Below are 16,754 nucleotides of genomic sequence, written 5' to 3' on the forward strand. Positions count from 1 at the left end.
GTCAGATTTTGACTCCAGTTCATTTCCTCTTACCAAGAAAAGGACAATGATGTGACGTTGGGGGGAGGGGGATATGTCAGTCTGGCTGACGTATACCTGACGTATACTGAATCAGCAACATCAGCGCAAATTAGCACCATAGCCCCGGGAGCTAGGCTAACAGAACATGTTACTAGATAAACGGGAGTGGGAGTTAATGTTGAGATTTTTTCCAGGACCCGGTGAGAACAGGAGTCATTTTTTTTTATTTCTTGTATCTCTAGCGAAGATTTCACACGGGCTCCAGGAGTCAAGTACAGACAGTCAGCATATATGATCCATGATTTAAACTGATATTCACCACACTTCCATGCCCAGACTGTAAAACACTGACCCTCATGGCTCATATCGTCCCTATGCTCCAGATTAGCATCTAGTGTATGTGCCATCGATAGTAGGCTATATTCAAGTCATGGTGCAAGTGCGGCTTTTAGCATAACAGAACTAACACGTTGTGTTCCTAAACCATCTGTTAGTACAGTCAATGGAAGAGCAAACCATCTTGTCACTCATGGAGACACCACCACATGAATGACAGTCTAGGTCAGGATGACGGAGTTAGCATGCTAATCCTGACAACTAGCCTCAGAGGAGAAGTGACGGTCAGAGGCTAACTGTCACGCCCCTAATTTTTTCATAAATTGAACCTCCAATAAAATAAAAACTAGCCTGGTACAAAAAGATTTACCCCCCTCAGTGTTGTCATGGAGATATGACCTAAACATACAGACTAGAATGTTTTTTTTTGTACCAGGCCTTTAATAGGTTTCTACTGTTGGTAGCTGTCCCTGTGTCAGTCTGCTTGAGGATCTTTGGTACAGGTGCTCCCCCCTCCTCTCTGACTGGCTGGAGTCGTGGGTTTGGCCTGGGTGTGTTTGCTGACGACTGACCAACCCAGTCACCATCTTGACATTTAACAAAGCTCAGCTTCCCAGCAGTCCTCCTGACAGCAGTTGACAGCAGCATGTTCATTTCCTCAGCCCATGTCATTGACAAGAGGCTGAGTTACCAGAACAAAAACTGTCTAATTCACTTTATTGACACTTTTTTTTCTTTGTTAGTAAGACATTATTACGTCTGTTTTGGGGACCCAGGGAGGGAATGGCTCATCCGATTTTATGTTCAAATATTACACCCCTAACAGATGTCATGATCATACTGTCTGTGGTGTGTCTGTGTTTTTGTTCTGGTGCTCTGCACAGATAGGACACCCGCCCGTCTGCTCTTATCCCCAGCTTACCGAAGCTCTGTTGGCAGCACAGAGGTCTCCGAGGAGCACCAGTAGACCATACACTTTTAGGGTTTATAAAATGCTCAAATTCACAAATATGTGGGATTTTACTACTGCTGCCTCCTGACGTTTAAAAACAACTCATTTGGTCTTTGCAAATGGAAATAATGTATGTGTTTATTTCAGGGCTATAAACTGGCAGTCGCCACTTGCCTAATAGGACCAAAATATTCCCCTGGCGACTGGAGGGCTACATGCCACGGATGGGTAAATGTTTCTCCCGATGTTCAGGCTTGTGCAATAAATTACTCATGCTATAGCAAAACATGGTAGCAAACATTATCGCTAAACCGGTGATTTGTTGTGTGTTGCACTAAAGTAGCTTCCCTGACGTCACCGCTGTAGTCATCTGGCGAGAGTCAGGTTAGTAATGTGGCGGCTCATTCCTGAACCAAAGAGGAAAACACTGAGGAGATAGGTGGAGAGGAAGTCGAAAAAGAAGACGAGACATCAACAAAAAAAGCAAAAGTGAGGAAGTTCAGTAAGAAGTGGAAGACTGACAGGGAATAACTTCAGTATGAGGACTCCACGGTGGTCATGTTTTGCTCCGTCTGCTGGACACACATTGATGCTGTGTGCATTGTTAACATGTTAATAGTTTTCTTCCTTCCTCAATGCTGCGGTGCATCACTGCGTTTCTTGGCAGTTTTGGCTTTGACTAGTTGAACTTTTGAGATAGTTTCTGACTCAGTGCTGTCTGTCATGTAATTACCAGCAGCTGTCTGTGAGGAAAGCTCTCCAACTGTATTCCTTTTGTGTGTAATATTTAGTTTTGTGGTTTTGGCTTTTCTCTTTAGATATAAAAACATATTTTTCACTGGTGTAAACCAGACCTCAGGGTCTACTCTGTAAGGCTTTATATCGATCCCTGGCTCCTGAAACTATTTAGTGTCTTCTGCTGAGAGAACCCTTTTACTTTATAGCTAGCAACACTATTTGTTTTGTTTTTCAGCTAAAATGTTCTGAGTGATTCTCCGTGGCATGTATTGATTTTTAATTCCTTCTTTCTGGGTATCATCCAACTCTGTCTTTCTCCTGTCTGTCTCCCTGTCTGTTTCATGAACACAAACAGAGAAAAATACTGTGAATCCACACATCATTCTACACATTTACACTGTCTACGCACTACTCTTTTTTTCTCTTTTTTTTACAGATTGTTGCCAAAAGCAACGAGAATAATCAAAGATAAAGACACATTTGTATTTTCCATGCATACGAAAGTTGTGCTTCCTGCTGCAATCAGTTTCAGATCAGAACAGTTTAAATTAATTGAGGTCCCCCTCCTGCAACGAACACATCTCAGTTAATTTTAAGACGGTGCAGAAGCAAGGCTGATTATGCACCAGAACTCAAGGAAGTGAAAAGAGGGAGGAACAGCACAGAAACTTGAAACTACTTGAGAGAGAGAAACAAAAGAAACTATTAAAATTATTTATTTAAATTATTAAATCAACCCTTTTGGACAAAACAAGAACAAAATAATGGGACCAGATGAACCAAAAAAAACGTCAAACAGTCAAGACATGCAACAGTAGCACATCCTCAAAAACTGAGACACACAAAGAATAGTTTCAGAATCACATATATATTATATATGCATGCAGGAAAGGCAGAAGCACATTGGTGCATTTAAACAAGTAAACAAAGAGGTTGATGGCAGATTGAGTTGAGAAAATGTGCTCAGAGAGAAACAGCCAGCCAGTGAGAGGACTTAGGGTCCAATAATTGACGAAGGCCCGATTTCAATCCTGCCTCTACCCGCTATAACTCCTGTTTGTGCGTGAGCCTGAAGGGTAGTGTCATTCCAAATCAGTTAGCAGGGAGTGGACGAGTGTTATGAAGCCCTCCAACAGTGAGCTTCCCGAGGAAATGCCCCATTTCTTGAAGTTACAGTTCCTGAAGTTTGTCCCAAAGCTTACAGCTGTTTTTCTACCTTACACCTTCATGAAAGGTGCTTCATTCAGCTGTGAGTGTGAGACCGTGTGACACCGTGTCACACTCGTCACAAGTGAAAGGGTGCGAGGTTGGATCAGAATTGGGCCTACGAGTCAAACTGCATTGTCTCCTATTCCCTCCACCCTTCCCTCTTCTGTCCAACCTGTTTAGTTAATACTTCTGATTTATTCTAATTCTTAAATCAATCCATTCACATAGGTTTATTGGAACATTTTGATACTGTTGTCTGGGTCAGGGTCATTGTGGTGACACACACATCCCACAGAGCAGCCCATATGGCATGTTTCTTCAGTAGGTTTCTAATACTCCTCTCCGGATATCCTGGATTGTATTCCCTCTTACACACGCTGGGATGTCCGAGTCTCTTATGGGATCTCCTCTCACTATATGGTGTGGAGGAGCTGTCTTCACATTCAAGTGGCAACCGCTTCTTGAGAAATAGCTGTGACTCGTCTTTGCCCTTGATCACTGACATTTTCAATTCTAAACACAGTGTGGACAGTGAGTGGGCAGCAAAATAGTGGATGTAAAGAGAATGCAGAGAATACACTGACAGAACCTGGCACCAGGGGCCTGTTTCACAAAGCAGGTTTAGTGAAAACTCTGAGTCTGTTAACCCTGAAATGAGGGAAACTCTGAGTTTTCCGTTTCACAAAGGGAGGTAACTCAAACCAGAGACAGAGGGGTAACTCTAGCCTGTTTCACAAAGGGAGGTAACTTAAACTCTCGGTCAGTTACCATGGTAACATGCTCTCTGAAACTAACCTGGTTGGGACCAGGTTTTTCTCAGAAAACCTTGAGTTTCTCTCTGTCTCCGCCCTCTTTCAGCCACACACGGTGTTTGATTTCCTCATTCATTCAGTTAGCACGCGAGTTTTGGCGAAGTATAGTTCTGCTATAGTTCCGTCTGTTTTTTCAGAAAATCCCTGCAAATATCAGTCATTAGAAGTTATATTAGGTGGCGACTATTTCACTACCATGGCGTGTCCTTCTGATAACAATCCCGTGGATGAAGCTGCAGAATTACTGCGCAGAGAATTAAATATTCGTCGGGAGATGATTATCAAACTATTGATTATAGATGTTCTTGCATTTCCAGGCAATTCTCTGTTTGAGCGGTACCGTTTCATATCACAGCAGATATTCTGTGTTGCGCTGCGTTTTTTTGCAAACGGGAGTTTTTGTATACAACGTATAAAAGTCATTCAGTAGGCCTACATTAGAAGTTATATTAGGTGGTGAATATTTACACTACCATGGCGTGTCATTTTGATAACGATCCCGTGAATGAAGGTGACGCATTTCGCAAAGAGAATTAAATATTCGTCGGGAGATGATTATCAGACCGCGCATAGACGTCCTTAATATGCTGCAGCCATAATTACAAAATGAATGAAATGGATCTTTTGAGCAAGTTGAATGTATTTGACTCAGCGTTTCTAAATATAATTCCAGCTTTTCTTGCAATTCATAGGTTCAAAAGTGTGTGCTTTTAGTTGGGTTACCGGTATATTAACTACTCCTATATAGCCTTCTGATCCAGAATATCACCTATAATGCGAGGGGGCTGAATACGGCACAACACCGTTTCATGTCACAGTCCATCTCATCCCTCCTTACATTTCCAACATTAACAGCCAGTCATGCTCTCATATCACAGCAGATATTGTGTGTTGCGCTGCGTTTTTTTTGCAAATGGGAGTTTTTTATACAACATTGATATGTTGTATAAAAAACAGCCACTTACGGTAATATTTACTTTACGATGTAAAACCTGCTCAAAATGAGGCGTCACCATGAGACTGTGCTGAGGTTTTACCTGTTTGAAAAATGTTTTTATGTTTCATCTTAAGCTGCGCTTCTCCCCCGCGGGGTTGCACTTAAATGAAATAAATGAATAGGCTCCCACTCAAGCAGTTTCCCCTGTGATATTACTGTGATTGCAACAGGACTACATTTAAACTTACGCACTGACCCGAGCAGCAATGTCCTCCAGCACCGTCTCCCTCTCTTTTGCTGCTGCAGCGGTGTAAACCTGCTCAAACTCACCGTATGAGCGCATTAATATTTCCAATTCCAGTTGTAGCGTAGCCCTTCGCTTCCCCGTTGCCATGGTGACTCGTCGAATCAGGGCTCCATTGATGCTGTCTTTTTATACTTGTGGTGCACGCGCTTAACTCCAGGTCAAACTACTCTGAGTTGATCAACCTAACGCAAATCTGCTGTTCTGGAACCGAAAACTCAGAGTTTCCTATCTCAGAGTAGATCAACTCAGAGTTCAGGGTTAGACTCAGAGTTTTTTGAACCTGCTTTGTGAAACAGGCCCCAGGACACTAAGACTTTTTGTGTCAGGTGTTATGGTAATAAAGTCTAAGATGTCTAATCTGAAACTGTAACATGTCCATGCTGATGTCCTCTGAATAAGCAGCTTTGCTCTCTACATACTGTACAGTAGAGCATTTTCTTTGACCTCTTTACACCCACAAGTCAATGATTAGTTAGTTTCATTCATTGTCCACAATGTGGCAATTTGTCTTTGGTCTCATAAAAAAAACAAGCAGGACAGAAACAACAAAAACAACAACAACAACAACAACAACAACAACAACACTTACTAACAAACGTCTTCAGGGCAAAGGACAGAATTGGCAGTTGCATTATGAATGCAACAACGGGACATGGTGTGCAGTGCTCCCATGGCATTAGGGATGAAGGAATTTTTTTAAATATTAGAATTTGCCCATGGTACTTTGTACCAGAGGGAAGAAGTTCAAACTCCCTATTGAGTGGATAAGAGGGATTGTTTGCTATTTTGACAGCTTTTTTCCTAAACACTTCCTCGTACATACAACTTAATTGTTTCTGTCTCATTCCTATGATTTTTGAGGCTAGGTTTGATATTATTATTAGGTTAGTTGCTGCTCTGTGCTTGCAGCAGGACACCAAGAGCAGCCATAACACAGTCATGGGCGCCCTACCAAGTGTGATGGGTTTGTGCCAAATATACTTGGTAATTTTATGCTCCCATACTGCACCTGTGGCACTCTTAGGCACAGGGTGGGATCAGAAAGAACATATTTTCATTGGTGTGCTTTAAAGGCTGAGACCAAGTTAGTGTCACTTTGTTTGGTAATCATAGATTCAGAGGAAACGTATTGTTGTCTGGGACGGACAATTATTTTAAAAGTTTAGTTTTGAATTGGAACACTCTTTATCACATCATGTTGCTGTCACAGTCACACATCGTTTTTGTACGATAACAAACTACAGACCATCTTTGGTAGGATCACACCAGCCACAACGCTGAATCGGGCCAGGGAAGTAAAGTGGTGGGGCAATGGGTCCTTCCCTACTTTCTACCCCCCTACTTCCTGAGCTCTTGCTTGGATCACACCCATTTTAAGACTTGGCCTTCATTTTGATCTCAACTACACACCTGTCATGTTTCGTGACTTCATCACGACAGACAAACACCTACTGTAGCACTGAAAACTGCCGTGCCAGACACAAAAATTAGTTTTACAATTGAAATGCAAAAACAATCTTAAAATCAAAGTCAATACGATTGAGCATATCTTGTTTTTAATTGGAGCACTTACTGTGTCTTTACATGATTGTTTCATTCAGATACTGTCTATTGCATCTTTTCAGATTGATATATTTATCATCATTATAGATTGTCTTTTGTTATTTTTTAGATTTTTCTTTTTGTCTTTATTGTAGTGCAGCTGCAGATTGATACGAAATGGGGAGAAAGAGAGGGGATGACATGCAGCTGGACATGCTAGTTAAAGAAAACAACCCTTATAGAAAGAAAAAGAGCATCCTCTGTAACAAAGACAGCATACACTACCCTGAAGCTGCTCCTTGCACTAACAGTGATGGTGCATAATATATTTGTTTGCCATGTCTCACACAGAATAAGGAGGAAGGCATGTTTTTTTCCTAGAGATGTAGAGTCCTGCACCATCTGAAAGAATCCCTGAGAGGCAACGCCTACAATTGGAAAGACTCCACAGGGCCAGCAAACACAAGCACGAGGAGGCTGCTGTGACAGCTCAGTCAATCAATGCACACAACAGGGCAATAACCTGTGGCACCCAGGGCTAAAGACTCTCGGAAGCTCCTCAGCGGTTGGATTATTTGAGAAGCAGTCAATGTCTGATCGAGAGGATTTTTATCCCCAGCTTCTGACACACCTAATGTTAGAATATATAAATAAAATAACGTCAGCAAGGTTTGTTTATTTCTCATTCATTCTTAACTGCATGAATACTCAACTGTGAAAGACAAATTTCTCCATGTACGTGTATACAAACAGAACAAAAGTAGCATCTGCATTTACAAATGATTTAGCTTCTTACGTTCTAATATGACAACCAGATTTAATACGTCACTAGTTTATAACTATCTAGTTGTTACTAAGAACTTATGACATACTTTATTCACAAACTTAGTGATAGATTTATAAATGAAGGTTTCATCTCATAACAGATGTATAAATAACACGTACAAATCTTCTACGTGTCTCCTGCCAGATCTCTGCATTGTAAAAAACATAAATTAAATCTAACACGCTCAATTCACAATAACAACTTGAGGGCTGGATCCTTAATAAAGATAATATTGTTATAAAAGGACAACACTCCTATTCAACGTTTTTATTGCCACATGGATGGCAATAAAGACGCCCTTCATCATTACTTCATCATCATGGCAAAATCCCCATCTCTACATTGTTGATTGGGCTCGTTGTTTCTTGTTGGTTCACTTGTCTGGTCTGGTGTGGTCTCCCATCCAACAGCTGCGGTGTCAGCTTCCAGCTCAGAATCTATTCTGTGCATCGGTCCCATGGGTGCTCAGTGTTCCAGATTCAGGGTGCAGGCTGCAGCTCAGGACAAAGCAGCTTTACTTTCACAGTGCTGCCCAAACCGGGCTGACTTAAGGATAAAGATGACATCACTAGAAACGAAGGTCACAAGAATGGGATTTCATCGTTAAACCCTGAAACAGAGGAGCCGTGTGGTGAAGATTTAACTGGAGTCAGTCAGTCATTTGTTGTCTTTCATAAACCAGGCTCTTTCTGCGTGACAGGCTGTCAGTGTCTCAACGGTCAGAATGACCTTTGCTTTGGGGACCAACTGGACACCTGACATCTTATTTTGCACTCTTCCACTTTCACACAAGCACACAACTCACGCACACAAACACACGCACACACTACCCCACCCACACACACACACACACACACACACACACACAAACACACACACACTGTTGCAGTGACAGTAAATGATATGATAGACATTCTCTCATCACAAAGACTTATCCTACACATTCAAACACACACACACATACACGCGCACACAGGCACATACACGCACACACATACACACACACACACACACACACACACACACACACGAATGTCTAGTTGTGGGGACAGTTGATCCCCAGACAGATTAGGCTGCAATCTGAAATCACCTCAGGCCAGCCCTGAGATCATATGCGCGCACACACACACACACACACACACACACACACACACACACACACACACACACACACACACACACACACACACACACACACACACACACACACACACACACACACACACACACACACAAATACACACACACACAAACACTCACACACACACATACTCACACACACACATACACACACACACACACACACACACACACACACACACACACACACACACACACACACACACACACACACACACACACACACACACACCTGTGCCACCAGAGCTTTAAAGTCACAGACAGAAGTGACTTTCTAGTCTGAGGAGAGTTTTTATGAGGCTGATATCAGGAGTGTATGAAGGTTTTTATTTTAACTGTACAGAAATATTTAGTTTCCTGGCAATAATTTCAATTTGATCAGTTTTTGGGTTTTCATCATTATTTCAATATAAAGCCACTGGCCTATAAAACTAACCCTAAAGGTTGGCCCAGCAGTGTCTGGAGGATGTGATGATGTTGTTTATAACCTTGGTGGTTAAAGCGGCTGTGTAACACTAGACAGCAAAAACTTAATACAATGTCCCGAGCATCGTCTTAAACCATTTTGCAGCATAATCCACTTCTCTCAGAATTATTGTGTGTTCAGTGTTTCACATGATATTTGCTTCACCAATGAATGGCTAAAAGCTGCAACTTTTGTTAGAACTTGAGGCATCAGGGCGAGACAAAATGATGTTGCTTTGTCTCTCGCTCCTTCTCTCTGTTGTCCTCTCTCCACAGAGGTACCCTGCTGTTCCACTCGGCCTGAATCTTGCACATATCAACGTCGTGAACCGAAGGGGCTGGTCTGTCTCCATCTATACACTGTCGCTCTTTGTCCTAATCCTTATCATAATCATCCACCTGAATATTACTATCTGACCTGGTGAAAGTTACAGGCTATCATCTGACTGATGAAATGATGCTTTCAATTCTGCATCTCTTTGTCGTAAAGTGATTAGAGACGAAGTGAATCAGTCAGTTAATCAGATGGTTGTGGATGATGATGTTTGCACACACTGTGGCTCTGAGTGGTCAAATGGCTTTTGACGGATCAGAAAAACGCAGAAAATTAAAACTGTTAAACTTTGATGAAATAAGTTTTAGAGTCGGTTTGTAAATGTGATTGACACAACATGAGGCTTATTTTATTGTATCTTTTCAAACATCGAAGACGATAAACAATGAGACCACACAAAAAGGGAAATAAATAAATAAAATAAAATAGATAAGATCAAGTAAAAACAAGTAAAATCAAGTAAAACAGAAAATAATAAATAAGCAAAAATAAATAAAAAGACAGCAGTGAATCAGGAAAATAATACAATGCAATACAATACAGTGCAAAGGTTTTTAGGGTTGTAACAATACTAGAATTTAAATCTTCCATACAATATCAGCATAAAAAAATATTCTCCGGACTTATTTTGATACCACAGCAAAAAGACAAAAAATTTAAGATCATTTCTTCCCCATTGTTAATGAACCACCTGCCTGAGAAAAATGTCCTGAACACAAACCAAAACAGCTGATTTTCTTCTCCGTTGTTTCATCTGTGGGTTGAAAATCTAATTTTAGATCTTATTTTTTAGAAATACATGTGATACTTTCAAAAACTATCAAATGTGGATATCATTTTTTAAAAACGTGGTATTGAAAAGTGTTGAAGTATCAATAAATGTTATATTTACAACGTCAATGGCAGCTGCACAAGAAATAATGGCAAGGTTTAAATGATGTAATTCGTTGGGTAAAAAGTAAATTTCAAAAACATTAGAGGACAAGGATACGAGATTTTAATAATGAATCCATTACCATTGAACTACATTGTTACTGCCACGAAAGATCAAGATGCAAATAGATTTTCGGTGGATTCCTCAAAGCTCTACAGTCTTGCTTGCATCACTCTAAATAAGCAAACCCTTCAGTAAAACCTGGCTTGCCCTAAAGGCCTGCTAACTATCATTTTATCAGTATCATATTTGTATCGCCCTTCTAAGACTCACTTGACGGACAAGATGCTTTCTAGTTTAATGAAACCTTCACTAAAGGAAACCCTTTGTGAAGGATACTGTCTACACATATCTTGGATGAAATGGGCCACTGGTGTTGTATTATATAACAGCTGTGAACTGCTTTATGTCCCTCAGCACATTCCATTATTATTTATCTGCTGTGCGTCTTCTGATGTGCTGAAGCTACCGCTCTGCCTCCTACGAGTACATGTTTGATGAAGTCCTTGAAAAAGTTTTTGCTGGTCACGAAGGATTCAGCTGCTCCGAATTGTTCCTGAAAATGTTTGTGTGTGGATTCAAAAGGAAATGCCAATGTGGAATAAATTCACTATTTGACAATTATTCTTTAACAGCTGGGACAGTGACGCTGGTAATGTTTTCACCTTTTGAGTATGTGTGTGTCAGCATGGCAAAATGTGGTCCTGGAGACTCGTACTGTAGCGTGAACTTCCACAGAGGCAGTTAAGAGTGTATCGCCAGGTGTTAATTTGTCTGTCTGTGGCTGGGTTTTGTCACCACGATAGCGTCACAGCCAAAATAAAGGCTAAGTTTGAAAATGGACGCTGCCTATCCTCGAACCACTTTATGCTCGATTTGGCGTCGCGGCTGGTCTCATCGCTTTGTTTCTTTAGGCTCTCTAGATCGTATTGTCTCCTGAAAAAATGTTCTAAAAATGTGTATCCTAAGAAATTACTAAAAGGCAAAATATTTCTTGCAAGTTTGATTATCCTGTCTTTCTCTTTTCTTTCTCTGAATCGGAGGTTTATACTGTCATCTTTTTACCCCTCATAATCCAAAGTATGTTAATGTTCCCTCACATTAAAGGAGCATGTAGGGAAAGTGTACCCCTTTCCGTTTTTCATCTTTCTTAGTTTATCTTTCTTTTACTTGCTCTCATCTTCTAACCTGATTTTTGTTTTGTGTGTATTTGTGTAGATTTGACTACCAGGAGCTGCTCCACAACTCCAGTTTCTGCCTGGTGCCCCGGGGCAGACGTCTTGGATCCTTCCGCTTCCTCGAGGCCCTGCAGGTGTGTGTGTGTGTGTGTGTGTGTGTGTGTGTGTGTGTGTGTGTGTGTGTGTGTGTGTGTGTGTGTGTGTGTGTGTGTGTGTGTGTGTGTGTGTGTGTGTTTGTTGCTGTGTGTGTGTGTGTGTGTGTGTGTGTGTGTGTGTGTGTGTGTGTGTGTGTGTGTGTGTGTGTGTGTGTGTGTGTGTGTGTGTGTGTTGTTGCTGTGAATTATGTGCCTTAAGAAAAGTTATTTCCGTATTTTGTTTGCAGTTTTGTGAATAGAGACACGTGTCCTTGGAAAGCTCTGTCACCTAAACATTACATTCCCACACAACAAAGCTGCATTCTCAATTTCGTTTTAAAAGAAAATGACGCATCACCAAAATGTTTGGAGCCAGGAGGTCTTATTTATTTATTTATTTTATGAATTAATTTTGCTCCTAAATTGAAGACCCAAATGCTGCTCCAGTGCAAAGTTACTCCACACCGACAGATTGTAATTCTGGTGGAAAAATGATCAATTCCTTTATTATGTTTTAATATTTCAGGCCACAGAAACTGTAAAATTCAAAGATACTTAGTCTAAAATAAGAGTCAGAATCAGACTTTGAAGCCCACCATGTGTAATTTGTGTGTAGTTTAACAAAAGAAACTCCTCCTCAGGTCATTAAATACTTGAAGGTTCCCTGAGACAATGCCATAATCTTGACCTGATAGCAGTAGGTGACTCTCAATAAACAGCTGAACTGAATACAGCTTTTTCTCTGGTTCACCTTTGTCAAAATCACAAAACAGCTGACTTTTTGACAGAATTACGATCGAAACGGGTTTTCTTCGTAGTGATATTACTTGCCATTGCGAATCCTCCCTTGGATTAAAGGTAAAGCTCTATTGTTGTTGTTTTTCTTCACGTTGTTTTTGTTGCCGTTTCTTCCTGGTTTATTCTATTTCAGCGTCAAAAGCCACTGGCACGGAGTGGGGAGCATGCGCAGACAAGAAACCCGATAATAATCTGAGAACGCTGTTTACATGCGCGAATAATCGGGGAACTGAAGGAGTTCTCTAGGTCTGTTAACCGGGGTATGAAAACCCTGATTTTACCAGGGGTATGGTGTTTACATGGTGTTTAAGAAACCGGGGTGTGACCTTAACCTGGTTATAATCAGGTTTTTAAACTACCTGTAAACACACTGACTGTTCTCTTGATTACTGGGCTCCTCTGACAGCCTGTGGAGCTCCTACTGGGCACTTCAACGAATCAAAGAGTCCCTTATCATCCTCCTCTTAGCAACAGTTGATCTTATTACTATTGACAATCTGTCATCCCCCTGCCACAGAAAGAGGGCCTGTTTCTGTAGATACACCACAGAAAAAAAGAAACGTCTCCCGACCGCAGATGTGTTCATCTTTCATTAGCACCTTGTTTCTGTCTGTCTCTGTTGTTTTGACATTAAGTATCTGACTCTACCCTGTCTGCCTCCGTCTGTCATCTTCTTGTTTTTCCTCACTTTCTAATTATATGTTCTGTCGACGACACACTGCACACTGAATTTTAGGAATAAATGGGTTGTGCTTGCTCCCACCTCTCTGTCTCCTCTAGAGGAAGAACTGGAAGGAGGAGTTTACATGTTTTTACTTTGTTCGTACTTTAGTATTCTTCTAATACGCTCCGACACTGGATGAAATTAAATGATAACAATGCAACACTCACTTGGGCTTTGGATGTTATTATCGGTTGTTTCAGTGGCACAGAGGTCCGTGGACTTATTTTTAAGTTTATAAAATTTACCTGAAAATCAGAACATCTTACCGTATTTCCTCAAAAAGTGACTGGGGGCCTTATTTACCTCAACTAGAAAAGGTAACAGGCTTGTATTAGAGACCAGCCTTTATTTCTAATTCTCTCGTTTTGATGAAGCATAATTGGGGTTATTTTAATATGAAACCTCCTTTTGGTCCACTCCCCTTATTAAAGTTACTGCATTATGCTATTAATACTAACTCAACCCTCCCTGTTTCTGTTTCAAATTAAAAAAACACTCCATAACAAGGTGTTTAAAATATGATTATATTGTTGAATTTATTCAATCAAACGATGGAAATATACATACATGTATATGCTTAGTTGGCATGCACATATTATGACAGCCAACGGGAGTTTATTCAGAGAAAGGTATGCCCATCAGACAAAGACTGTACACACACACACACATACTTGACCTTTTTTCATGTAAATTTGACATGTTGATTTTTGAGGATCACATTTTTGAACATTATTATTAATATTTTTATGTGAGCTAAATATTTAAGACAAGTTCAATGACATTTTACTTCTATTACTTCTATTCATCTGTAGTGTCAGATTTTATGGGAGCAGAAGAGTTGAGGAAAAATCTCTCTTAGCAGGTTTTAATAACTTCACTTTAAAGTCTGCATTTATCTGGCATCGTATTATTCAATGCTCTTAGTTAAAATTAATGAGTATGTAGGGGCTGAACTCTGTGGTGACATCAGAAAAGGTAACTGTTTTCTTTTCAGGAAGGATGCACAAAGCAAAAGGACGGGTGATTGGCAGAAAAAAGTTGGCATTTTTAATTAAACGTTCATTTTAAATGCATGCCAATTACTGAGATGGCTTTTTTTCAGCAAATCAGACCAGGAAGTAAAAAGGAAAAAAAAGAAGTGTGCAAATGTAATCATCAACAAGGAGACGTGAGAGTGAGAAAAAGGGCGAGAAAAGAAAAAGTCATCTCTCAGAGCCACACTAATCAAAGCAGTGGGAATGTGCGTCGACAGGTCACTGATCATGCACTCTGCATTTTATGAATCTCCTTTAATCTCTCAGTTTCACTTGATTGAGAATCTTGTCGAACTTGAACTTTAAATGAAATTACCAGACTTATTGAATATTCCCACTCTTCTTCAGATGAGTCACACCGTACAGTGTGTCTTTGAAGTGAAGCCAAAACCCTTCTGACGTGTAACATCCTCACTCTCTTTTATGAAAAAACTATTTTTGTTAGCATCCATAAGCAGTATGGGAACACTTTTAATTTGAAGTGTTTATTGATGTATTTGTCAACAACTATGATTGCTCATAAGACTGGTGTATAAGCATGTGCTAAGTGTGTTTATCACACATGAAAATCCATTTCCTGCATGTGCCTGTGGTTTGAATTTTGTAATCTCATGTCATTTAGTCCTTAAGTGCAAAACAACATTAACTTCTGCCTAAAAGACAGGGCCTAACTATCAGAGGAGGCTCCTAATTGATCAGATGGACTGTCTGTCTTTTAACAGGAAGGATTGGTGAAAAACCAAGCCCCCACCTCAGTGACTTCCTGGTTGATCCAATACAACAGTGCCAAAAACTGCATTACTCTGAGTGTCTAGTAGGAGTAGTTTGCACAATAGAGCAGTTTCTCATTGACCCCATGTTAAACAGGCCGTTTTCACAGCCCAATTAAACCTATTTAAGGCCTGGGAAAAAATACATTATAGTCTGCATGTTTAAGTAATATCTCCATGACAACACTGAGGGGAGTCATTTTTGAACAAGCCTAATTTTTATTTTATTGGAATTTATGAATAATTAGGCGCGTGGCCTCTTGAATGACAGCTCTCTTCTCCTCAGAGGCTAGTTGTCAGGGTTAGCATGCTAACTCCATCATCTTGACCTGGACTGTGGTCATTTGTGTGCTGGTGTCATCATAAGTGACAAGATGGTTTGCTCTTCGATCAACTGTACAAACAGATGGTTTAGGAACACACCGTGTTAAATCTGTTATGCTAATAGCCGCACTTGCACCATGACTTGAATATAGCTTACTATAGATGGCAGATACACTAGATGCTAATCTGCAGCATAAGGAGGATTTGGGCCGTGAGGGGAAAGACAAAAAAAAATTAAAGGAATCACGGTTTTCATGGATTTCATGGGTTGCCTGAATGTTCTTCTCTTGGCGTGCCAGACGGTATTTAATCAGACAATTTAATGATGAGGTTCGTAATAAAGGTCAATCCCCACATGAATAAATGAATCAGCGTTAACACATTTGTGAACACACTTCAACAAAAAATTACCAGGATCACAATTATACAAACAATAATCAGGAGCACAAAGCAAACTCATTTCACTTTAAATCAGTGTATTGCATCATGAGCTACACTCAGCATTAGAAAATGTCTTTTAAATAATTGTCCAAATCGTCCAAATAAGGTTCTCTGACAGCAACAGTCTAAAATTAAATCAAAAATCACTTTTCAGTTTCAAGCACAACAAAATAAAGAATTTCATTTTTTGTTATTCTTTCTCAGACTAAATATAAAGGATCTCTGTAAAGTTTCAGTTCTGTTACCGAACGTGTTCTTTTAGCCTAGCTCCCGGGCGGTGGTGCTAATGTTGCTAATTCTCTAAACGTCAGCCAGATGGACATAACAGATCCTCTCATAGATAGACCCTACCTTTTCCAGCAGAAGTTAATGTTGTGTTTTATGATTTGCCATTTTGCAATCACTTCAGGGCCACCGTATGGTTCATATATTTATATTCCCATTACAAAAATGTAGCATGTGTTGTACATTTAAACTGAGAATATAATAAGAGTACAGCACAGACTTTTAAGGCGTAAAATATATGAAAGTGAGAGAAATTATCCAGAAAACAGCATACTTTCCAGTTTAATAATAAAGCAGTTGAATCGTGCAGCAGAGTGCAAAGTCAATGGTAAACATGTTCAAGAGCCTCATCATAAAGTGACTTTACAGAAACACACAGAGAGCTCCTTTGGGAAATGAAAAGAGCTCCTGGTGAATTAAGTCACATTAGTGAATCCTCTAAATATTGATGCATGCAGGGAAAATAAATAAATAAATACTACTTTATTTTGTCGTTTATCTTTTTGGCAGCTC

The 16,754-nt window shown here is 40.2% G+C and overlaps 1 protein-coding gene across 2 annotated transcripts in view; it reads left to right on the forward strand.

The window, feature by feature from the left end:
- Positions 1–16,754, forward strand: part of LOC310961502 (exostosin-1) — a gene marked incomplete at both ends in the record, with an annotated part of 215,086 nt that overhangs the window by 150,996 nt on the left and 47,336 nt on the right. For both annotated transcript variants that reach the window (XM_083933593.1, XM_083933594.1), the window contains one exon: positions 11,772–11,865. In XM_083933593.1, coding sequence (XP_083789719.1) covers positions 11,772–11,865 — 94 coding nt within the window. The remainder of the gene's footprint in view (positions 1–11,771; positions 11,866–16,754) is intronic.

The sequence above is a fragment of the Echiichthys vipera genome (assembly GCF_963691815.1).
Source record: "Echiichthys vipera genome assembly, chromosome: 19".
Taxonomy (NCBI): Eukaryota; Metazoa; Chordata; class Actinopteri; order Perciformes; family Trachinidae; genus Echiichthys; species Echiichthys vipera.